The following is a 25049-nucleotide window of genomic DNA, read 5'->3' on the forward strand; positions in this document are numbered from 1 at the left end:
TGGTGAGATTTGTACCACAAGAGTTTCTGCCTGCTCTCGCTGCACCCTGGTGGGTTTCCTGCATTCTTTTCCTCTTGGCTGTTGACTCCTGGTTCTCCAGACTGTTCTGCCAGGTTGCTCCTTTTAAGGGAGAACCAGTCCACGCACGAGTGTTGTTACCCCCTTCCGGGAAGCCACCTCCACATCAGGATGGACTCGGTGGCAACAGTGCTCTGGAACCCAGGACCACCCACAAGTCACTGCAGCTCCCCCTCTCTGCATTGAGAGCCTTTCTTTTTGTAATTAGTTAGTATTTCCTTGGGAGATACTTTGTAGATACTTGCTCCTCATCAGAGTGTCATGTCCTAGCCTTTGCCTCCATTGCTCGTTCTCGGCCCAGTGAGAACTCTGATGGGGGCCAAATGGTGCTTGGAACTATTGGCAATTTACCGTAAGGAAGAGCTTACACTTCCGGCTTATTTATATCAATATGGACTTGCGATTTCCTGTTTCATTCAATGGGTTCTAATCCACGACTATGTTTTTAATGTTCAGATTCAAATGCGGCCAGGTGGGTGCCCTTCCAGCCTGGCTCCTGTGACCCTCAGATGTGTCCTGTCACGCTGAGCACTGCCCCTACAGAATCTCACACAAGCAGGGGCTTCAGGCACACCTTACATTGTTCTCCGCCCGCCCTGGGGTCTGCTGTTTGTCTAGGAGCCCTGGTTCCTTTCAGTGCGGGTGCTGTCCAGGGGCCAGGGTCTGGAAGTAGTGTGCTTGTTGCTTTTGGGGTGACTGGCTCCCAGGCCCTATGCATGGACAGTTGGGGTGTTTCCACACTTGTCCGTTTCTGCCGGGGAATCTCACCCCCGATGCCTACAGCCATTCCCTGCAGCTCAGGGCTCGCTCTGGTGTTCTCTCCCTCTGCATCTGTCCCCCTCCCCTCTGGCAGCGAGAACCCTGCTGATGTGCTTACCTCTCCGTCGCCCAGCATCTGACTGATCTCATTGGTCGTGTTACCCTCTCGGACCACCCCGCCACTGCGCACCCCCTTCCCGTCCCGGTGCATCCCCGTGAGGAAGCCCTGCTCACACACCCAGCGGCTCCAGCTCACCTCCCCTGGCTCTGCCCCTCCCCTGCCCGCCCCCCCTACTCCCAGGTCGGGCCAGGAGGCACCCTGGTCCACGTGTGATGACCAGCTCTCAGGGGGTTGGGGAGGCTGGCTTGTGACATGGGTGGGTCTCCTGCCCCTGTGGCCAGCTTCAAGCTACCAGCATGACGCCACTGGACGCAGATCGGGGGGACACTCGGTATGGACTTCCCTTATTCAGATGCAGCAGACAAGTAGTGTCAAGGGCATAGGAAGGAGTAAAATAATGAGCAAGTGATGAGTTTTGAATATTTATTACCTTGGTGCTTAATACGATTTACTTAATTATGTGTTTATATTATTTAATATGTTTTTCACAACTGGTTCCCCAAACGCCTGAAATTCTGACAGTCAGTCGGCTCTTGTGAGTGGATAAGAGCTGGCCAGCGTCCCCCTGGCTGACCGCACGCTGGCTTGTGCGGACGTCCCTCCTCCCCTCAGACGACGCCCGGCCGGGCCACGGACACCCTGCCCGCCCTCGCTGTCTCCACCCCGGGGGTGGTGCCAACCTCCTTGGCTCAGCCTCATGGCCTTGGACTGAATTATTCTGGAATGAGGGGAGCAAGCAAGCCAAGTAGCACCCCATTTTTTAAGTGGGTGCCCCATACCCCGTGGTGTGGGTGCAAACTGTGAAGTCGGCGGTGGCAGACAAGAGGTCCTGATTTTCCCCCTCAGCTTTTGGTTCAGTGTTCTTAAATTGGCCCTGTTGTCTTAAGCTCATGGTTAAGGCTTTGTGGTTGCTCACCTTAGGGTGTAGGGCTTGTTGCTCTGAAGTCATCTCACGCTTGCCTCCTTAGGTACAAAAAGAATTTGAAGGCTCTGTACATTGTGCACCCCACCAACTTCATCAAGGTCCTGTGGACCATCTTCAAACCCCTCATCAGGTATGTGGCATTCTCAGCAAGAACCTCACTGGGGCGGGAGGCTCCATCCCGCGGGCTTAGGGCGGGGGGATGGCTCTCCCTATGTGGCTTTGTGGAGGTCTCATCTCTGGGGCACCCATGTGTCTGGGGTACGCCGCCCACCCCGTGGCTATGGCGGGCATGGGGCTGACGGTCCTGAAAGTCCTGAATAGGAACACCAGCTCACGATACTGGTGAGCTTTGCACCTGGTATTTTTAAATCCCACCCTGGCCACTTTATGCACCTGTGTCGGGGGTCTCAAAGACCACCTCAGGTTTGGTGGTTCACTGCAAGGACTCACAAAACTCAGACCAGCACTCATTCTAGAGAGTGTGGCCCGCGTGGCCCTGCCAGGGTGGTCGGATGCGGCTCCCAGATCTGCAGGCTCTGCTTGGAGAATTTCTGGAATAGCAGACCTGAGTCTGCTCCCGTTTAACGCAGGGAGAGACTTCTGTGGCTAGAGTTCCTTTCGTCGTAGGAGAATTGCCCGCCAGTTTTCCCACGGCTTGCCCGTCCTGCCGCCGCAGACACATTCCTGTTAGGAAGCTGGGATTTTGTCCGTCTGTTCTGTTGCTTAGCCAGGACCAGCCTGCTGGTGCTGTACTTGACATTGTGCGGAAGCCAGTGCCGGTGACGCAACTGCCCGAGAAGACAGTTCGGATGTTCTTCTGCTCATTGGCGCTGTCGTTCACCTTAGCAAAGCTCTCAGAGTTCTAGAAACCTCTCTGAGTCCTCGGGGAAATAATCATCCCCCCCGTCGTGCGGCAGCCCAGATGCTGTGGTGGGTTGGGAGCTCGGGCTTGTCTTTGCCCCGCCTCTGATCACCCAGTCCTCCCGGCAGCAGATACAGCCTCCCTCTGCCTTGGTTTCCCCAGTGTCGCCGCACTCATTTTGTCGTTGCCACAGTTCGTTGCCTTGTACACCCAGAGTGTTCTAACAAGGCCTGCCTGGCCCTAGCAGATACTCAGTGTTTGCTGCTAACATCGTTTTAAAAAATTGTTTACTACCCTTTTGTGATTAATTTATCACAATTTCTTATACACCTTAGGTGCACAGCACCCCAAAACGATCCCGTGAGGTCAGCTGTATTCTCCCTCTTCCAAAGGAGAGGAGGTTGGTGCTCGGAGAGGTTAAGTCACGGCTCAGCTGGGATTCTAGCTCAAGCCCGTGTGGTTCTGCCACTTATCCTGCCTCAGGCATGGCCATAAACAGGTGCCAGGAGAGAACCTCGGGAATCAGGGTTGGAGACCCTGGAGTCTGGACTGGGCTCTGCTGCCTGTTGGCTGTGTGGCCTCAGGCAGCTGTGTGACCTCTCTGAGCCCCAGAGTCCTCATTTGGAAGTGAAGAGAACAAGTGCAGAGGCTCCCCAATGCCCGAGAATGAACAGGAATGTCCGCGGGCCTGGCCCCTTACCTCTGACTCTGACCCTCTGGGGGTGGGGCCTGGGGATTGCTCACACACCTGCATTGCCGTCCCCGGGATGCACTGCCCTGAGGCCTTTCCGGGGCATGAGGGGCAGGAAGCAGGGCCCGGCTTGCATCGGCCCTCCAGAGCCCGGTGACCAGCAAGTAAGTGTCTGGTCAGCCAGAGGGGGTCAGGCAGAAGAAACACAGCAAACATTGGAGCGTGCTCCTACATGGGCAGGGGGCTGGCACCAGAGGCCTCCCTGCAGCTCAGAAGCTGACACCTGTGTCCCCCCGCAGGCCGGCCATGCATGCGGAATGGCCAGGCCCCCTCTGCCCCTGAGGGCAGGTGGCTAGGGGTCCGGGCACCTGGCCTGATTGCCGCTCACCCACTAGGGGGAGCCAGTGCACGCGGCTGGGCCTCCCGCGGGCTTCAGCTCCAGGCGGGCTCGTGATAAAACAGCTCGGCTTCCGTGAGACACCAGGGAAGAGGTTCGAGAGGTCTGCCCGACAGCCAGCCTGGAGCCTGCGGTTGACGACACAGTGTCGTGCCCTTGAAAATTTGTTCAGAGGGTACATCTCGTGTTGAGTGTTCTAACCACACACACAAAGCAAGGGGATGCGAGGGACGCTCTTGAGACGATGGATCGGCTTGTTCCCATGACGGTGGTGATGGCATCATGGCGTATGCATGTGTCCCAACTCCCCACATCGTGCCCGTGAAATCCGTCCCACTCTGTGGGTGCCAGCGACCCTCCAGTAGAGCCACGACGAGGAGCTAGGCAGGCGGTGATCGCTTACCAGGAGCAGGTGCGGGGCCGGGCGTGTGACTCCTCACCCGCTGGATCCTGTTCTTGTCCCCGCTCTGCAGCTCAGGGAGTGGGCTCGTTGGTAGCAGCGGTCCCAGGTGGTGGGTACCGGGTGTGGGACAGCGGACGTTTTCCCAGACAGTCTCGCTCAGAGGGAGAACCCGTTTCCGAGGGGGAGACTGAGGCCCTGAGAGGCGGGGGGCGCGGATTGGGCCAGCGCTGGTGTCCACGGTGCTCGCTCCAGGCTGGCCTCCTGAGTGACACCGTCCTGGAGAGAAAGCAGGCAGCGCCTTGTGTGACCCTCACAGAGAGGGGGTGCCCCAGCGGGAAGGCACCCCAGTGCCAGAAACCGCAAGTCCTCCGGGCCCCTCCCCACTGTCTCCCGTACGTGCAGATTCGTGGCAGATTCAGACTGGAGGCAGATCTTTATTTTTATGCAGATGAGACTCTCCCGAGTGTTTGGTGCATCCGAGTTCTTATGAAAGCACAAGATCTGCAGACGTGCGCTGCTTCTATTATGTTCGGGTTTCGACTGGTGTCAGCACTTAATGGTTTCTTACATGAGAAGCGCCTGTGTCGCCTTCCCCGCAGCCCCGGCCCCCGCCCCGCCCCGCCCCCGGCACGGCCTCTCCATCTCCTCATTTTTATTCTCCTGCTTCTGCTTTTTCAGTCATAAGTTTGGGAAAAAAGTCATCTATTTCAACTACTTGAGTGAGCTCCGCGAACACCTCAAGTACGACCAGCTGATCGTCCCCCCGGAGGTTCTGCGGTGAGTCGGACCCCGTCCCGAGAGGGGTGGAAACACCCCAGGGGATGCCATGGGCCTCAGCCCATCCCGTTATTAGCGTGGAAGGCTGCGCCTCCAAACGTGCGCCCCGCAGATCTGGCCCCAAGACGTGCGGCGTCAGCAAGGATGCTAAGTGCTGACTCAGGGAGCTGAGCCTGCCGCAGGCTGTGCACACAGACGCGGGGCTCTTCCCTCCCCCCATGGCAAACTGATTTAAAAATATTAAGCCATCGTGGTAACTGCTGTTCGCCGCCTTGGAGTTTACCGTGTTTGGGAGCAGAGGGTCAGGGGAGTTTCTCGGGCGTGTGGATAACGCCGTATACGGAATGAATGTTCTCAGGCGCGTTGCAGGTGCTCTGGAAGCCAGCCCACCTGGTGGCTTTTGCTGAAAGCCTATTCGAAAGCCTATTCGCTACTTGAGTTTATATGGCAGCGGGGATCCGCGCTCCACAGTCTCTCCCGTGGGGTGCAGAGGAAGGCGTGCAGCCGGCTGGCCCCACAGCCACGCAAGGGCAGGTCTTGGACCCCCGGCCCTTTGCATCTCCCTCTCTGGGGGCTCCTTGGAGGGAGCAGGGCCCTTCCCGCGCTGCAGGGAGGTGGGCAGGCTTGCAGGGGCAGGGGAGATGTTGAGCTCTCCTGGGCGCCGAGTCGCGCGCCAGAAGCTGGGCACACAGAACCATGTGGGGAGTGACCCTGCCCCCGGGGTGCTTCCAGGTGGTGGGGGGGCCTCAAGTCGGTGACAATAGCTGGGGAGGGGACTGGTGACAAGGGAATATCAGGAAGAAGTGAGTTTCCAGGGGACAGGTGGCTGGGTCAAGAGGTGGGGAAGGGTGCTTCCAGCAGAGGGAAGCCTTTGTGCAGACACGTGGGTGAAATGTTGGCCAAGCGTTGGCAGGAGAGATTGGACATTTGCTGGGGTTGGATTATCCTCTCTGCCTTTTGTGTGAACACCATGGTAGTGGGGGAGAGTGTGTGTGTGTGCATGTGTGTGGGATGGTGGTGTGGCATGTGGGCCCAGAAGGACGAGACGAGGGTGTCCTATAGATGTTCGTGGGGCGTCTGGTCCCCGCGGCCCGAGGCTCCTCCCCTGCAAGGTGAGAGCCGTGCTTCTGCTGTGTCTGCAGGTATGATGAGAAGCTCCAGAAGCTGCACAAGGGCAGGTCGCCCTCTCCCGCCAAGACACCGCCACCACGGCCCCCTCTGCCTACCCAGCAGTTTGGTGTCAGTCTGCAGTAGTAAGTGAGCCGGGATGTGGACTGCTGGTTTCCTCTGGGGGACCATGGGACGCTCATGTCCCAGGGAGGCTGTGCCCAGACCTTTGTCTCCAGCAGTCCCCCTTACCCCTGCGGAGAACCTGAAACAGGTGCTTTTCCTGGAGGCGGGAGCACTGATTCCGTATGTGTCTATGTGCCCATGTGCAGGGGACCCAGCGGCAGGCAGGGGACCGGGTCCCTGGGGTTCTCACCCGTGTGCAGGGGACCCAGCGGCGGGCAGGGGACCGGGTCCCTGGGGTTCTCACCCGTGTGCAGGGGACCCAGCGGCGGGCAGGGGACCGGGTCCCTGGGGTTCTCACCCGTGTGCAGGGGACCCAGCGGCAGACAGGACTCAAGCCACGGCAGAATGGGTGCCACCAGCCTCGAAGCAAAGCACGGCCATGTGCTTTGCTTTGGCCAGTGAGGCAGGGGCGGCCAAGAGGCAGGTCCCATCGGGAGGGGGTTTTGGGAGCCAGCTCACGGTCTGCCTTGTGGTGACAGCGGCTGGGTGGAGATGCCCGCCTGCCTCACCAGCTGACCACAGTGTGCCTCCTGTGGACGCCCACACCGGACGCGGAGCAGGACTGAGAAATGAACTTCCGTCAGGTCCAGCTGTTGGATTGGGGACCGTTCATATCACAGCATGTCCTATCCTTCCTGACTGATCTCACCCCTTATTAGCCACATGACCTTGAACTCACTCCCCATCTCAGCTTGTTAACTTATTTCTAGAGTGAATGAGTTGGATGGTGTGAACTTTAACATTTCCTTGTAAAGGATTCTGGGCCAATTTCATTTCTTTTGAGACTCATTCAGTGGCACCTCCTCCAGGAAGGCTTCCCTGATGCTCTAGGCTGAATACAGGGCCCTCCTGCCTCACCAGCCCATCCGAGCAGGCTGCCGTGGGGAGCCTCCCCAGGTGTTTCTACTGCTTGTCCATGAGCACCTTGTCCATCCTGGTGTTCTCTGCTGCTGGCTGTAGGCCAGACAAAGGAGATGTTTTATCTGACAGCCACGTGGGGCAGCTGGGTCTGGTCCACACAATGTGCGGAAAACCAGGGTCTGGAGGGTGGTGGTGGGTCCCAGATAGCGGTTTGCTCAGTCCCACGTAAGAGACTCATTTCTTGTTGGAAGCTTGCATGCAGTTTGTTTTCCTACACCCAGATCTGATGACCTTTAAGACCCTTCCTTGGTGGGACTTGATACAATTTGAAAGCTTGAGCATTGAGACTCTGGACGGTGTCCTGGTGAGGGCATTGGGGGATGCCCACCTGCCACCTCGGACTTGTCACTTGCCTCTCCTGAGCCATCTGGGTATGGGGACTCTTCATTGTCCTCTTGTAGGGGCTGTGGGGCTACAGGGGAGACAGATGCTGGGGACCCCCTCTTTCTTCCTGGCCTAGAGTGAAGGAGGGCAGTGTGTGACAGGAAGAATAATGGCCCCCAGGGATGTCAGTGTCCCTGTGATCATGTCACCTTACATAGTGAAGGAGACTTGGCAGATGTGATTCAGTGAGGGATCTTGGGATGGGGAGGGAAAGAGCGTGGATTATCCGGGTGGGCTTAGTGTCATAACAAGGGTCAAAGTCAGAGAGGAGGCTTGAGGACAGAAGCAGGACGCAGAGGTTGGAGTGACATCAGGGAATGCCCGTGGCCCCGAGGAGCTGGAAAAGGTAAGGAATGGATTCTCCCCTAGAGCCTCTGTAAAAAACACAGCCCCGTTGACCCTTTTTAGCCTCTGACACCTCCAGAAGTGTAGGATCGTAAGCTCCTGCTGTTTTGAACTATGGAGTCTGTAGTAATTAGTTACAGCGGGCATAGGAAGCTGAGACCGGCAGGGAGAAGTATGTGGGGGAGGGAGGTGTGCCGAAACCTGGTTCCCAGAGCACCTGATGGGGGCTGGCTGGGAGGGGCCGGGGGCTGGGGGTGGAGCTGAGGGCGAGCTGGCACACGGTCAGGAGGTGGTTAAGGAGGTGGGAGTCCGTACCTTGGGTGTGTCCCAGCAGCTAAAGGTGGGCCCTGTTTTCCAGAACGTTCTGCGATGATAAACGTGGTCTGCTGGTCTGCACTGCCCATCGTGCTGTCGAGCTCTCGAAATGTGGCTGGTGCAGCGCAGGCACGAATTTCTAACTTTATTTCATGTTAACGGATGTGAATTTAAATGGCCCCGGCCAGCCTGCAGGACAGTGCGGCTGTAGACCCCTGCCTCCCCACCCGGACACATACACAAGTGGTGTCCCCTTGAAGAGCCGCTTTGGAAGCACTTCGTGAACGCAGCGTCTGTTCAAATACGGTGTTCCCGAATAGATCTGGAACAAAAATGTACCAAATTTCCCTTCTTTACACACTGTGAAAATGTGCTGGTGTGACCCACTCCTGCCTGTGGGTGTGACCCCAGCAGCCTTGAGGCCCGCCGGGGAAGGCAGCTGGAGATGCACCTGCAGTGACTACGGGGGTGGGGGGGTCTTGGGGGTGCTGGTGAGAAGCTCAGCTCTCAGACGAGGGGCCCAGGTGGGTTTCTGAGTCTTCTATTGTCTGCTCTGTGCTTTCGGCCTGGCCTGTGGGTCAGCGCTGGTGCTGCCCTTGGGGTGTGCTGGCTGATGACAGGTCCTCGGTGGCCGTGCCTGAGGCCCCGTGTGCTTCTGTTATCAATCCCTTAGCCGGACGACCCCAGCAGTGCCTTTCAGCTTGCCTGTCTTGTGTTCAGAACCACTTCTGCCTCCGTACTGTCCAATAATACTTTAAAAATGAAAAAACAGAACACACCTAGCTCATGGATTTCTAGAGCCAACTACCCGAGTACAGAGTGGGGGAAACACCCTTGGCCTTCTGTCTTGAACAGATGCCTTCCAGATTGTGTTCACAGAGCATTTGACCCCCAGAGCTCTCCGTTAGCAGATCGAAGAAGGATATTAGAAATGTCCTTTTTTTTTTTTTTAAGGATTTTATTTATTTATTTGACAGAGAGAGAGAAAGAGCATACAAGCAGGGGGAGCAGGAGAGGGAGAAGCAGGTTCCCCACTGAGCAGGGAGCCCGACGTGGGGCTCGATCCCAGGACCCTGAGACCATGACCTGAGCCGAAGGCAGACACTTCAACCCACTGAGCCACCCAGGCGCCCATAAAAATGTCCTTTATAAAAGGCCTTGGTTCATTTCTGTTCCGGGGCCATTTGTAACTGTAAAAATCAGTTCATTGTATTTTTTTTTTCTTTTTTTATGCCCAGTGTGGGGCTTGAACTCACGACCCCAAGATCAAGAGTCATCTGCTCTACTGACCAAGCCGGCCAGGCGCCCCCAGTTCATTATATCTTTAGGGAATGATGAGTATCATTGTACAGCCTTTGAAGAACATTCTGTGTGTGCCACTTTGAGAGATAATCCATGGGATTGCCTCTTTAAATTAATATTTTATGCTGTTTTATTGCAAATGACTACAATAAAATGGCAATAAACATATTAAATAGAGCACCAAATATGTAATTTGTTTGGACTGTGAATGAATGGAAGTCATTAAAATTCATAACCAAATCCTATTCGCAGATGTTAATTTGGTGAGTTAAGTTCAGAAGTACACAACAGAAAGCTATCACCTTAGAACAAACTAATTAAGTTAATATATTAAGGGGGAGTCAGAGAGTCAAGATATCTTTGCTCTTTGCCATCCCTGAAGAGGGAGAAATGCCCCTGTGCATTTCATACAGCTCCATCTGGGCAGCTGTAGGGTAGTGGAAAGAGGGCAGGTAAATAAGGGCCTCCTTCGGGAGGGGTAAGGGAGGGGATGCAGGTCCCAGCTTTGGGAAGTCAAGCCAATGATGTAACTCACCCCAGTTTCTTTCCCTGTAAGTGGACTTAAAACCATGCCCTCCTGGGGCACCTGGGTGGCTCAGTCGTTGGGCGTCTGCCTTCGGCTCAGGTCATGATCCCAGGGTCCTGGCGTCAAGCCCCGCATCGGGCTCCCTGCTCAGTGGGAAGCCTGCTTCTCCCTCTCCCACTCCCCCTGCTTGTGTTCCCTCTCTCGCTGTGTCTCTGTCAAATAAATAAAATCGTTAAAACAAAAAACCATGCCCTCCTCACCTCCAGGCCCAGGGGAGCTTCACAAGAAGGTGTGGAGACCATGTGAACGAGTCCCCGCTGCCCAGCTTGCCTGCTCTCATTTCTCCTTCATTGTCCCCTCCTCCAGGAAACCTTCCCTGATGACTCCACACAGACTTAGGACCATCTGTTGACCATTCTCTCCGCTACCGAATTGCCTTGGCTCCCTTGTCAAAAAACGATTGCACATAAACGTGAGGGTTTATCTCTGGACTCTTGATTCTCTTCCATCGGCCTATGTCAATGCCACACTTTATTTTTTTATTATTATTATTTTTTAAAGATTTTATTTATTTTTTAGAGAGCGAGTGAGTGAGAAACAGCATGAGAGGGGAGAGGGTCAGAGGGAGAAGCAGGCTTCCCGCTGAGCAGGGAGCCCGAGGCGGGGCTCGATCCCAGGACCCTGGGATCATGACCTGAGCCGAAGGCAGACGCTTAACCGACTGAGCCACCCAGGCGCCCGCCACACTATCTTTATTACTGTGGCTTGGTACTAAGTTCTGAAATCGGGAAGTGTGAGTCTTCCGACTTTGTTCTTCTTTTTCAGGATGGTTTTGGCTCTTTGGGGTCTCTTGCATTTCCATATTAATTTTAGAATCAGCTTGTCGATTTCTGTAAAAAGGCAGCTGGGATCTCAACAGGGATCGTGCTGTCTCTGCAGATCCGTTTGGGGAGCACGGCCGTCTTCCCAATACCACAATATCCAGTTGATGAACCCAGGATATCTTTCCATGCAGGTAGATCTTTTCTGTTTCTTTCAGTGAGGTTTTATAGTTTTCAGTCTCCGTGTTTTGCACTTTTTTGTTAAATTCAGTTAAGTATTTTGTTCTTTGCGATGCTATTGTAAATGAAATTATTTCGTGTTTTCATTTTTGGGATTGTTCACTGCTAGTGTATAGAAATAGTTGATTTTTGTATGCTGACCATGTATCCTGCCGCCTAACATCAGTTATTAGTTCCAATAGATGTTTTATGAATTTTTTGGGTATTTTCTATATCCAAGATCGTATCATTTGTAAATATAGTTTTACTTCTTCCTGTCTATCCCGGATGCCTTTTATTTCCTTTTCTTGCCTGATCACACCTGATCAGACCCTCCAGTGTTGGGGGGTAGTGGGGAGAGTGCACATCCTTGTCTTTTCCTGTTCTTATTGGGAAGTGGCTGAGTTTTTCACCATTAAATGTGATATTAGCTGTGGGTTTTTCAGAGATGCCCTTTATCCAGTGGAGGAAAAGCCCTAACATTCCTAGTTTGTCGAGTGGTTGGGTCTTGTTTTTCTTTTTTCTATGAAGGGACGTGAGCTTGTGTCCTATGCTTTTTTTGCCTTTATTGAGATGATCACATAGGTTTTGTCCTTTATTAATATGGTGATGACACTGCTTGATTTTTATGTTAAACCAGCCTTGTATTCTGGGATAAATCACACGTGTTCGTGGTAGATCATCTTTTAACACAAAGCTCGATTTGCTTTGCTAGTATTTTTTGGATGATTTGGTGTCTATGTTCCGAAGAAAAACTGGTCTGTAGTCATTTTATATTGTGATGTCTTTGACTTAGCTTCATGGCCCTTCTGTTTTTTGCAAGAGTTTGTGCGTGATCAGAGCAAATCTTTCCTGCACAGGGGTTGTGGGAGTTTCAGACTCGTGGGAGACGTGGGGGTGTCCCCCCGCCCCCACCTCTCCTCCTCCTCTCATATCTGCAGGAAGTGGGATCTGGGGGTGACAGATTCAGAGGTCCCCTTGGGCTCTTCGTTAGTGAGAGGATTGCGTGGCTTTTCCAGCTGTGTGTCTCCCAGAGCAGGTTTCAGCTGAGGGGCGCCTGGGTGGCTCAGTCGTTAAGCGTCTGCCTTCGGCTCAGGTCATGATCCCGGGGTCCTGGGATTGAGCCCTACATCGGGCTCCCTGCTCGGCGGGAAGCCTGCTTCTCCCTCTCCCACTCCCCCTGCTTATGTTCCCTCTCTCACTCTGTCTCTCTCTGTCAAATAAATAAATAAAATCTTAAAAAAAAAAAAAAGAAGGTTTCAGCTGAGCCAGGACCCGCTTTAACAAGGAAAGGGGTGTTGGGCTTCCCCTTCTCTTTCCCTGCATGCCCGGGTACACTCGTCTTTGGTCTCCTGCACTGCGGGGCTGTCTGGAGAGCAGCAGAAGATGCTGCTCTTTGGGAATGGCCTGTGGGGTGGGGAACGGGCGTCCTTGGGCTTTGGTTCTCAGTCACGTGGGTCAGCCTGACTTGCTAGAAACCCCCACCCCATTAGAGTCTGGGGGACTGGTCTCGCTCATGGTACAACACTTTCCAGTTCTTCATTCGCCTCCCTAAGAGGCCAGTGCTGCAGAGGTGAGTTAACCCCACCAAACCCCCCACCCAGAGGGCAAGGCTGTGGTCTGCTGCAGGGACAAGAGCTCGGGAGTCAAATTTTGATTTGAACCCTAGGCCGTCTGACTTCAGATAAAATAATTTGTCTCTCTGAGTCTGCTTTGTCTTCTGTCCCAATGGGGGCACAGTGATGAGGCCAGCAGGCCTGGCAGCGTGCGGGCACGCTGGTGCACGTCGGTCCTCCGCACACTGTGGTTCCTGGGGTGTCCGCGTGCGCTCCCCAGTTCTCCCGGCACCTGGGACCTCCCCCTCCCTGTCCCTACTGTTTCTAAAAAGCTACACTGTCTCCTCATTTGTGCATTCCTTGCATACAAAACCAGGAAAGAAACCTGCTCTGAATTACTCTAGGCATGTCTCCCAAGGGGAGGGGCTACACGCAAGAATTATGTGCGAGAATCCCCAGTGCTCTCTGGGGCGGCCGGCCGGCCGGGAGCGCAGGCTGCTGACCCGGGAATAGCACTCTGCCTCTGAGACCCCCCTGCGACCAGTGTGCGCCTCGGAACTTTAGTTCACGGTGTGGGTTTAATAGTCTGTGCCTCCTTGTGGAGACTGGCCCAGGCCCACACACATGCGGATGCACGGAGGGGGCCGTGGTAGGACAGGATTTGCTGCTTCCCTGGGCACCCCCACCCAGCCAGGAAGCACCTTTTATCCAGAGCTCCCAGGGCAGAGGTCATTCTCTGCCCTGACTCAGTGGGCTGAGCAAGCCTCTCTCCAAGCCAGCGAGTGGGGATGGGGAGGGAGGAGATATCCACAGCGTGGGTTTCTGCACCGTCGAGAGCAATGATGGAATGCCAGGAGCTGGTTCTGCTGCTCACCACGAAAGGGCCAGCAGGAGGCAGTGAGCCTTGCATGCACGGCTGAGGAGGCATGCTTGGCTGGGGACGCAACTTTGAGCAAACCCCTCCACTTCCTCAGTTTCTCATGATGTCACAGGCCCCTTCCCGCCCTGGCAGCCTGCTTTTGAAAAAGGAAACATGGGCTAAGCTATAGGCAAGGGGGTCTTTGGGTAGCTCATCACTGTCTGGCCTATTTTGCAGGTCTCAGGGGGACCCCCTCCCCGAAATGTTAACTAGTGCGGGCTTTGGAATGAACAGACCCAGGCTTTCGAGCTGGGAGACCTTGGGCCAGTCACTGCAGCGTCCTGAGCCCACGTCTTCACCTGAAACGGGCCACCCGTATCTGGCCTGGGAAGTCACCCGGCCCCTGGCGGTCCAGTGATTTTAATTGTTAGTACATTTGACTCAGAGCTCAACAAAGCCTTCCACGTCCCTTGGCATTGACTGTGTGCAGCTCCCTGGAGGGACGGTGCCAGCATCTCTGCTTTCCATTTGGGGAAACAGAGGCTGGGGAGGCTAAGAGATTGGCCTAGGGCCACCCACCTCTTCAGGGCAGGGCCAAAGCTCATACCACTCTGTCTGGCTCCCAAAGGAAGCAGGAGGAGGAAAAGAGCCACCCGTCCCGTCCACCACGTTCCTCCTGCCCCGGGGGTGCAGAGGGGACCGCCTGGACTCTACCCCAGAGGGACACAGGGAGCCAAGTCGGGGATGGGTGAGGAGGGTCCGCCCACGTTCCTGTGGCGACAGGACTCACAAAGGCAGCGACCTCCGTCAGGGCCCGTTGGCACTGTTGGTGCAGTTTTACCGTTGTTTGCGGGGCCACGTGTTTAGGCCTCCTCTGCAAATCTTGGAGCACAAGGAAGAGCAGCATAGGTGGTACATCCATCTGATGAGTCGCTGCAGAACGCTGGTGGCCGGTTTGAGCTGGGCCGGACCTCGCCGCCGGCTCCGCCACCGCAGGGCTGCAGGAGCTCGAGCCGCGCAAGGGGCCTCTGCCAGCATCCACGTCCGGCCTCTGACTTGGGCTCTTGAAATCACGATGGAAACTAAATGGGGAAGATACGGGAGCAGGGGCTGTGGGCTCAGACTCGGGGCTCTGAGTTCTGGCTGTGCACTCCTGACGACGGTTCCCCGTTGTGCATCCCAGGCCCCCCAGCACTTAGCAGCTTCAGACCGCAACCGTTTTGTTCTGTGGCGTGATTTCTGCGGGCCGGCGTTCAGGTGGGGCTCAGCCGGGCAGGTCTGCTCCATGCGGGGCTGGCAGAGCTCACTCGGTGGTGTCCAGCGTGGCCCGGCGGCTCCAGGGGGTCCGGGGTCCGAAGTGCTGCCTCATGTCCTGGCACCTGGCAGGGGTGGCCGGAAGGCTGGGCTCAGCTGGGACACGGCCGCCCCTCAGGACATCCTCGAGGTGGCCGCCCTTTTCATGGGGCAGCTCACGGCTTCTGGCAGGGGATTCCTGAGACAAGTGGAAACCGCCAGAGTCTTCAGGCCGGGGCCTGGAAACGAGACAGTTGCTTCTGCCATATTCTCTTGGTCAAAAGAGCTTCCTTTCCTGGTTTCTTGGCTCATGGCTCTGTCCCCCACCTCAAAGTGCTTTGCTCTGACCTTTGCTTCTGTCGTCTGTCTCCTCTCTGAGTCTGGCCCTCTTGCCTCCTGTGAGCTTCTTTCGAGCCTGCCGGACAGTCTGGGATGATCTCCCCACTTGTCACCTGCAGAGTCCCTTGTGCCGTGGAAGGGAGCACATTCACAGCTCCCAGGTGTTAGGACACAGACGTCCACAGTGGCCACTGATGATTCTCCACACATGTGGCCACGGGCAGGTTCCATGAACCCTCTGAGCCTCAGTTTCCTTGTCTGTAAATGGGGTTTATTATGGAAACTTCCAGAACTGTCCCGAAGATTCAGTGAGTTAATACATTTTGGGCACTTGGGCCATGTCTGCACAGTACAGGACCTTTGGCGGTCAGCCATTGTCAGCATTCTTGGTACCGTGGGTGAGGTGCTCTGACAAGGATTGTCAACAACGGTGACTCAGAGTAGAAGGCTGTAGGCGTCGTGGGGTCCACACACAGCACTGAGGGAATGATGGATGGGGAGCCGCGCCCTGCAGAGAGGAGCCCTCAGAGGAGGAGGACTTTGGCCTGAGCCTGGAGCGGGGAAGGAGGGTGTGCTGAGCGGAGGGCAGGCTGTGGGCCAGCAGGAGGCCTGAGATGTGGGAGAGATGAGCATCTGTGGTGAGTCTCCGTGTGCCTGCAGCATCCAAGGTGAGATGCACAGCAGTGCCACGTGCCCCGCGAGAGTGCGTGCCAGGCTGCAAGGCTGTGCGGGCCTGATCAGCGGGGGACTGCCTCTCGGGGGGTCCCAGCTGCGGTTTCTGGCCCCGAGAGAGGACAAGAGGAAGCCCGCCTGCTCGTGGGTGAGTGTGCCAGGGTCTTAGCAGGAAAGGAGTCTGAAGGCGACAAGAATTTATGTGCATTTACCGCAGCATCCCGCTAAGCATCCACGGCCAAGGGTGTGAGGTGAGTTTTAGTTTAATTCTTCCTTTTACGGTTGTTGAGTCTTTGGATCATGTGACATCATTTGTTCTGTAAGTCACATCTCCTGAAAGGTTTTGGGGTACCAGGGCCTGTCCTAAGGGCTTTGCTGGTGCTAACTCAGCCACCCTGGCAGGCGGCCACGACGGTCACCCCATTTAACAGAAGAGGAAATCGAGGCTCGGGACACAGGCAGGTTGAGTGGTGTGTCTGGGTCTCCTGGCTGTGGCGGGAGAGCCAGGATTCGGTCTCAGGAGGTCAGACGCCGGAGCCCACGCCTTCGGCTTCTGTTCGGCTGCCCGTGCATCTCGGTGGTGACCCTCCTCCTCGGAGCTAAGTGCGCCCGCCATTAGCGGATGATCGCCAACCACACTCTTCCTTCCCGTTCATCTGTGACTTTTGTTATGTTACAGTTCTGGTGTTGTGCTGAGAGCCTGGATTCTGGAGCCTGCCGGTCTGGGTTCGAATCCTGGCCCTGCACTCATTTGGTCCAATAGCTTAAACGCTCAGGGCCTCAGTTTCCCCACCTGAGTTCCAGCCGTTTCTCAAAACAGCCTCTGCTTTCTCACCTTCGTGCATGTTCCCTGTGTTCCCCGTGTGTCCCGTCTCCATGTGTCCAAATCCATCGTCTTCCTCAAGGTGTCCCTGAAATACTTCCTCTACAGTACTGCACTCTGAGCTCCCTGGGAGCGTGCGGTCTTTCTTCCCTTGTGTATTCGTCAGCTCTCGCTAGGGTGTGCCGCGTAACAGTCCCAGCCTCAGGCGGGTTCTGATGACAAGTGTTTATTCTTGCTCAGGTTGTGTAGGCGTGCATGTAGGTGGCAGCTCGGCTCAGCTCCGTGTGTCTTCTGTTCCTGACGCCAGGCTGAGAGGGCGGGCTCTCGGGGACAGGCTGCTGTCCTGCTGGAGGAGGGGAGCGAGCATGCCCAAGCCAAGCTACAACAGTCCCGTTCAGAGCTTCTCCTTGGAGGTGGTAAACATCACGCCTGCTGCCAGCCCGGAGCAGGTCAGGTGGCCAAGCCACCGTCAGTGAGGCAGGGTGGTGGCCGTCCTGCAGGAAGGCCTGGCAAGGCGGCGGGGGGGGAAGACTTAGCTGCAAACACTCGCTTGCCCCACCGTGGTGCCCAGCCAGCGTTCTCTGTCGAGAATACCCTGGAAATCTGCTCTTCCCATTATCGCCCTGAGTATCTACTGTTACCACGTCACACGTCCTGTTGTGGACACTGCGTGTGAAGAGACTGAGGCTGACTCAGGCCTTGCACACGCATCTGGAATCATTTCCTTGGGATGAATTCCTAGGAGGGGGTGGATTTCCAGCATCAGAGAATGTGGCCGTTTTTAAGGTTTGGGGCACACACTGTTGGCTCCCCCTTCCAGAAAGGTCATGTGCATCCTTAGAGTCTGACGCTGTGGGTCGCCACCACGTGCCAGAGCTGGCCCCTCTTGCCCTGGAACATAGGGGCTCCGAGGGGAGTGGACACCTCCCTGTCAGACCCTCCCTCATCTCCTGGAGGACACCCTCCCCTGTGCTCACTGCCTTCCCTGAGGGGATCCCCAGGCCCGCCCACCAGGTGGGGGTGGCCGATGGTGAAGAAAGAGTCCCCAACCCGAACACCCACTGCAGCTCTGGGACCAGGGTTGAGTCAGTGTGTGACGTGGTAAGCACAGATGTGTCTTTAGCTGGAGGAAGGAGAGCTGGTGTTGGCAGGAGGGGCCTGGACCGGCATCCTCAGGGCCACTGGGTGGGGGGGGGGGCGGGGACAGGGAACCTCAGGGCTCGCTAAGCTTCAGGGAAGTCAGTGGCACCTGGGAGAACTCTTGTGGCAAAAGAGGAAGGAAACATCCTAAGGTTGCTTCAGTCCAAATTTTCACGTGGAGTTTAGCTCTGGTGAGGCCAGGAAGATCAACTAGTATACCTTCAATCCTCGACACAGGTTTTGGTTATTTGGTTATTTGCTTCCTTCCAGCCTTGGGTTCCGTTATAATGAAACCATATGCCAGTGGCTACATTTTAACCTGCATTTTGGTAACAGGAATCAGAGAAAGCTGACTGTGCATCCGGCCCCTTCTGTGGCCAGCTGTGGGGTATGGACAGAAACACCTCATTTGTTATCTGTGAAGCAGGGGTAATAACAGCCTAGGTTGTCTCATTCCACCCTGTTGGAATCAAATGAAACAGTGTATATGCAAGCAAATAGCAAGGAGTAATGTAATTGTGAGGTGACTGACTTTTCCAAAAGAGCTGGCGATTGCTGAACTTTGGGCTGTTCTTGGGGAGCCAGGGGAAGAGGCATATTTGTGTGTTAGAATTGGAGGGGTAGATATACTTGCCCCATTCCTGTCCCCATTTCCCCAAGGGTCTTACTTGTTGATGGAGCAGAATGAGAGCCAGGGAAGGTTGGAGGGTACCACGGACTGTAGCCAGGCATGAGGCCACCTCTCCGCCTCCAGAAACCCTTCAACAATAAATGGGTGATGTCTGCTTCTTGCCATGATTGAGTCACAGAACAAATTTACTGTCCTCCCTGAAACTAGAGAAGCACACGATGAAGACAGGCATTTTCAGACATTGGGCAACACGCAGCACAGGACTGTGATCCCTGAGAGAAGAGCCACAGGCCCCGGGATTGCCCCAGCCTACTGCCTGGAGAGCATTTCCAGGCTGCAGAGCAGGGAGAGGCCAGACAGAGTCAGTGTTCTTGCAGAAGTGAGGTCACAGAGTTCAGAGTTGGGGGGGCTTTAGGTGGGTGACATTGGGGGACAGTTCCAGGGAGGAGGGAGCTGCAAAGAGAACTCTGGACATCTACAGAAGGTACCCTCTAGTCTTTGGCTGAGTGTTTAAACTGTTTATATATGAAAGGAAATTAAAAGCACCACTGGAAAGTACTAGGCCCCCAAACTATCAGAGCTCACACAGGGCCGAGAATGGCAAGTGTTCTCCCAGCTAAAGACTTCAGTACCCAAAGCACTGGGTGAAGTTTCCATCTTAGTAGTGGAGTTACAGTAGCCCTAGGCTGACCCCTGCTCTGGAGCCTCCCTTGCAAACTTAAAAGCAATCCTTGAAAGGATCTACCTGTTCCCAGATAACTTAAAGCAAGACACACAAAGTTCATCTCCATTCAGAGGAATACAAAAAAAATCCAGCAACCAACAACATAAAATTCCCAAAGAAAAAGTACAATGTGGGAACAGGGAAGCATGTTTTGTAACTAGGAGAAAAACCGATCAGTAGAAACAGACCCAGAATATTAGTATAGGTTCTCTAGAGAAATAGAACCAATAAGATATTTATTATAAGGGATTGGCTCGTGTGGTTACGGAGGCCGAGAAGTCCCAATATCTGCACTTGGTAATCTGGAGACCCAGGAGAGCCAATGGGGGTAATGCCAGTCTGAGACTCCCAGAGCAGGAGAAAATTGATGTCCCAGTTCAGAGATAGGCAGAGAGACTGAATTCTCCCTTACTTGGCCTTTTGTTCTCTCCAGACCTTCAACTGATTGGATGAGGGCCACCTGCTTAGGGAGGGCAATCTGCTTTACTCAGCCCACCAGTACAAATGTTAATCCCATCCAAAAGTACCCTCATAGACACTTCCAGAATAATGTTTAACCAAATAGCTGGGCACCCCTTGGCCCAGTCAGGTTGATATGCAAAATTAACCATCACATACAGAAGTGACAGAGCTGAAGGGATTAGGAGATAAGAGCATTAAAACCGCTATTACAGATATGGTCTGTATGTTCAAGAAGGTAGAAGAAAACATGAACATGCTGAGATATCTTAAAAAGAATCCAAGTGAAACTTCTAGAGATGAAAAACACAATTTTTAATATGAAAAACACACTGGATGGGGTTAATAGAAGATTAGGCATCAGAGTAGAAAAAGATTAGTGAACTTGAAGACACAGCCATACAAATGATCCAAAATGAAACACAAAGAAAAAGAAAAGACCAACCTGTGGCAAACACAAGGAACGAACACAAGGGGCACAAGCCGATGCTGTTCCTGTAGCCTCCCCTGACTCCTCCTTGGGCTCTGCAGGCAACATGTCTTCCTTTGGCACCTGGTGTTGGAAAAATTCATTTTCCTGACCTATGTTTAGTTTTGTCCTCCCATTAAATATTTCATATATAGTCATACATTTAATTTGTAAAATAGATTGTGATATTATTATTACATAATGAATTAAAACGTGTGAATTAAAATATTCCAAAAGTCTTTTAAAAAATAATATTATAGTGTAGGATATGTATAAGAAAGAAGATGACAAATATTTGAAGGACATTTTTCTAAATTTGATGAAAACTATAAACCCACAGGTCCTAAGAGCTCAATGAACCACAAGCATAAGGAACATGAAGAAAATGACACCAAGGCACATCATAATCAAATCGCTTAAAACCAGTGACAGAGCAAATCTTAAAAGTAGAGGAAAAAAAGACTGTACCCACAGAAGAGTGACAGCAGATTTCTCTTGGAAAGATGCAAGTCAGATGGCAGTGGAGCAATATCTTTTTCAAATATTAAAAGTTCTCATCTTTAAAAAAATTTTTTTTCTGAACTAAAATTACATACCCAGCAAAAACCTTTCAAAAATGAATGCAAAGTAAAAGCTTTCTCAGATAAACTAAAGTTGAGAGGATTTATCTCCAGCACACCTACCTGATAGAAATGTTAAGGGACGTGTGTCAGACAAAAGAAAAATAATGTCAAATGGAAATTAAGATCCTCACAGAGGAATGAAGAGTTTTGGAAATGGTAAATATGTGAGTAAATAGAAAATAAATACCATGTTGGAATACTGTATAATGTATGACATTAACACAAAAGATGTGGTTGAGAAGTGGAAGTATACAGTGGTGAGGTTCCTACACTGTAAGTAAAGTAGTGTTAATATTACTTGAAGATAGACTGTACTATATTAAATATGTATATTGGAAAACTAGGCCCACTACAAATAAAGACATACAACTAATCTATTAATAAGGAGATAAATGGAATCCTAAAAAATAATCAGCAAAACAAAGTCAAGAAAAGAGGGGAAATGAATAAAGAACAAATAGCAAGATGGTAGATTTAAACCTAGCCAAATTGATAATTACATTAAATGTAAGTGGCAGAGATTCTCAGTTTGGATTTTTTATTTTTCATATTTTTATTTTTTTTTAAAGATTTTATTTATTTGACAGAGATACAGCGTGAGAGGGAACACAAGCAGGGGGAGTGGGAGAGGGAGAAGCAAGCTTCCTGCTGAGCAGGGAGCCTGATGTAGAGCTCTATACCAGGACCCTGGGATCATGACCTGAGCCAAAGGCGGACGCTTAATGACTGAGCCACCCAAGCGCCCCTGGATTTTTTTAAAAAGGAAGATCTTACTGATGTTTAAAATATAAAATGAGGGTTGCGTGGGTGGTTCAGTCAGTTAAGCATCTGACTTTGGCTCAGGTCATGAAATCAGGGTCCTGGGATTGAGCCCCCCCATCAGGCTCCTTGTTCAGCAGGGAGTCTGCTTGTCCCTCTGCCCCTCCCCCCACTCGTGTTCTCTCTCTTTCTCCCTCAAATAAGTAAAATCTTTTTAAAAAATGAAATATAGGGGCTCCTGGGTGTCTCAGTTGTTAAGCATCTGCCTTCAGCTCAGGTCATGATCCCAGGACTCTCCCTCTCCCACTCCCCCTGCTTGTGTTCCTCTCTCACTGTGTCTGTCTCTGTCAAATAAATAAATAAAATCTTTAAAATAAAATAAAATAAAATGATAAAAGGTTAGAAGACTACAAGTTACAAGTAAAAGGATGGAGGGGCGCCTGGATGGCACAGTTGGTTGGGCATCTGACTCCTGGTTTCGGCTCAGATCTGATCTCAGGGTTGTGAGACTGAGCCCCATGTCGGACTTCCCACTCACTGTGGAGTCTGCTTGGGCTTCTCTCTCCCTCTTCCTCTGTCCCTCCCCACTTCATGCATGCTCTCTCTCTCTCACTGAAAAAAATAAACCTTTTAAAAACAAAGGTAAAAGGATGGAAAAATATATGCCATACAGCCACCAACCAAAAGAAGGCTGGAGTGGCTGTATTAATATCAGGCAGAGTAGGCTTCAGAACAAGAAATAAGCCCAGGGACAAAGACGGACATTTCATAATAATAAAGAAGACATAATTTTAAAAATTTATGGGCTAGTAAATGAGCTTTAAAATACATGAAGGAGAAGCTAGTAGAACCAAGAAAGAAATAAACACACAGTTCCATGAGGAGACTCCAGTACTCTTTTCTAAATGATTGATAGGACAAGTAGAAAACCAACAGTCTAGAAAACTGGAGCAACACCATCAGCCAAATTAACCTAATTGACATTTAGAGAACATGCTGCCTAAGAACAGGAACACACCTACTCTTCTCAGCTAAAATGTAGCAGAGCAGGGCTCCAGCCAGGTACGTCTAACTTCAGAGCCCTTTTCCCTCCATCCCAAGTATGCTGCCTGTCAGGACAAGAACGTTCAGCAGAGGAGGAAAGAGAAAAACAAACATTTTACGCAGGAGCCCAGTGGGGCCAGCTCACTGTAGGTGGCTCTGGCTTCAGATGCGAACTCTACCACCTGGGGTGGAGTGTGTGTGTGTGTGTGTGTGTGTGTGTGTGTGTGTGTGTGTCTGGGAGGGCCATTCTTTTATATTTGTACTTACGTTTTAAAGTTGCCTTGTGAGGGCGCCTGGGTGGCTCAGTTGGTTAAGCGACTGCCTTCGGCTCAGGTCATGATCCTGGAGTCCCTGGATCGAGTCCCGCATCAGGCTCCCGGCTTGGTGGGGAGTCTGCTTCTCCCTCTGACCCTCCCCCCTCTCATGTGCTCGCTCTCTCTCACTCTCTCTCAAATAAATAAATAAAATCTTTAAAAAAAAATAAAAATAAAAAATAAATAAATAAAGTTGCCTTGTGTATCGAATCCCTATCCGATGAGCGCAGTAAGAGGCTGGGTGTTACCAGGCATGTTGTTTGATGGGTTAGCATCCAGTCTGGCTCTGCTGGGTCTGCCCTCACGACCAGCTCTGCTCATGCCTCTGGGCCTCCCCTGACTCCCCGCTGCCTGGGCCCTCCCTCTTTTGTCCTCCACAGGCTCCTCCTCATCCCTCACAACCTAGCTCAGAAGTTGCCCCATGGGAAGCCACCCCCAGCCCCCAGGTCTGCCCTGTATCACGTGCATCCTCTTGGTGGAGCCCTCAGCCTCTGCACTGTCCTTTTTACTACTTCTGCATCTCTGCTTTCATGGCGGCGTGGAGGGGACCAGAGTCTCCTGTCGTGCCCAGGTAAACACTGTTACTTCCTTTTCTTTCCCCTCAGCCTCAAGGACAAAAACCAAGGTGAGCTCATCCCGCCTGTGCTGAAGTTCACAGTGACCTACCTGAGAGAGAAAGGTAAGTGAGAGCTGACTTCAGCCAGGGGTGCGAGGGCCTCCGGGTGCACCTCCCTGGGGGGGGGCCTGACTCACGCCCTGAGCACCCTGCAGACCAGGGAATTGGAGGGGCTGGAACCTGTGCAGGGAGGCTGACCAGGATGGACTGGGCTCAAGCAGATGGATTGTCTGGGTTTGAATCCTGGCCCCACTGTGTACTGGTTGTGTGACCTTGGGCAGTTACTTACCTTCTGTGGGCCTCTGATTCCTCATCTGCCCAGTGGGGTTAGTAACGGTACCTGGGCCTAAATGACATGATACACGTAAAGCCCCCCATAAAGGGACCCCTTTGACATGATAGATAGCTTGGTTTGCAGGTGCCTTCCCCAGTGGGGTGGATGCATTCAGCGATCAGAGGGGGTGAGTCTTGTGGGTCCTCCAAGACTCCTGAGGCCAGAGCTCAGATCCACAGGGAGAGTGAGGAGGTATGGAGGCTGCTTTCACCCTGACAGGAGGATGGTTCTCTGGGTGGGACAGGCCGTCGGGGGATGGGGGGAACCACCTGCAGGTGCAGATGCTGCAGAGTGGGAGTGGGGGTGCATCAGACGAGATGTGGGAGCCACCACAGCTGGGGTCCCTGGTGCTCTGTTACTTGGCGTGCTCCTGGAACTGCATGCTCTAATCATAGAAAGCTCTATGAGGCAGCGCCTCTCTAGCTGGGGGATCCGACTGTCGTTTGGAATGGTCTCTACTTTGGCGAGAAGTCGTTTGCAGCACTTCCCATTCTGCTCCGTGTTTCAGGAACCAACAGAAGATAGTGCTTAACGACCGTGAGTCAGAAACCATGAAAGGGAGTCTCCCTGGGTTTAACATATCAATTCCTTTATTACAAAATCAAACCAAAAACCCAGGCCTGAGTAGGAACTCTGTACATATTTGTTGGATGAGTACATGATTAAGCATGTACTCATCGGGCGCCTCCCTGCATCCAGCCCGGATGGACTTGCTGGGGTTGCCATGGTGACCGCAGCACCCAGCCCCTGTTCTGGGGGCTCACGGTCGGAACTGAGAGACTCCGTGATGTTTTCCTCCGTTAACGCTGTGACAACCACAGACTTACACGGGGGTGAGCTGTCCTGGAGATCAGGGGACCTGAGCTCTGACACGTGGGCCGAGGGTCACTGGATCACTTTCCTCGGCTGCATAACAAATGACCACTTAATGGCTTCAAATGGCATGAATTTATTCTTTCAGTTTCCGTAGGTCAGAAGTCTGGGTGCTCTGGGGCCGGTCTGCTCAGGGTCTCACAGAGCGAAACTCCAGGTGTTAGCCAGGCTGCATTTCTTTCTGGATTTCCACACTCATTAGGGAGGTTGTTGGCCACACTCCGTTCATGCAGAGATGCCCATTTCCTTGGTGGCTGTCAGCCTCTTTCTCTTCCTAGAGGTGGCACACTTTCCCCTTCCCATGTGGCCCCCCCTCCACCAATAGACAGCCTCCCAGATGTCGAATCCCAGCCTCCATGCTCCAGATCTCTGTTGCCAGGAA

General features: G+C 53.0%; 1 protein-coding gene across 2 annotated transcripts in view; it reads left to right on the top strand.

Moving 5' to 3' along the window:
* Positions 1–25049, top strand: part of ARHGAP8 (Rho GTPase activating protein 8) — a 48697-nt gene that overhangs the window by 15611 nt on the left and 8037 nt on the right. For both annotated transcript variants that reach the window (XM_081822617.1, XM_081822618.1), the window contains exons 5-8: positions 1927–2013; positions 4915–5013; positions 6156–6266; positions 23450–23523. In XM_081822617.1, coding sequence (XP_081678743.1) covers positions 1927–2013; positions 4915–5013; positions 6156–6266; positions 23450–23523 — 371 coding nt within the window. The remainder of the gene's footprint in view (positions 1–1926; positions 2014–4914; positions 5014–6155; positions 6267–23449; positions 23524–25049) is intronic.

Source organism: Leptonychotes weddellii, chromosome 5, assembly GCF_054177405.1.
Source record: "Leptonychotes weddellii isolate Sample4059 chromosome 5, ASM5417740v2, whole genome shotgun sequence".
Classification (NCBI taxonomy): domain Eukaryota; kingdom Metazoa; phylum Chordata; class Mammalia; order Carnivora; family Phocidae; genus Leptonychotes; species Leptonychotes weddellii.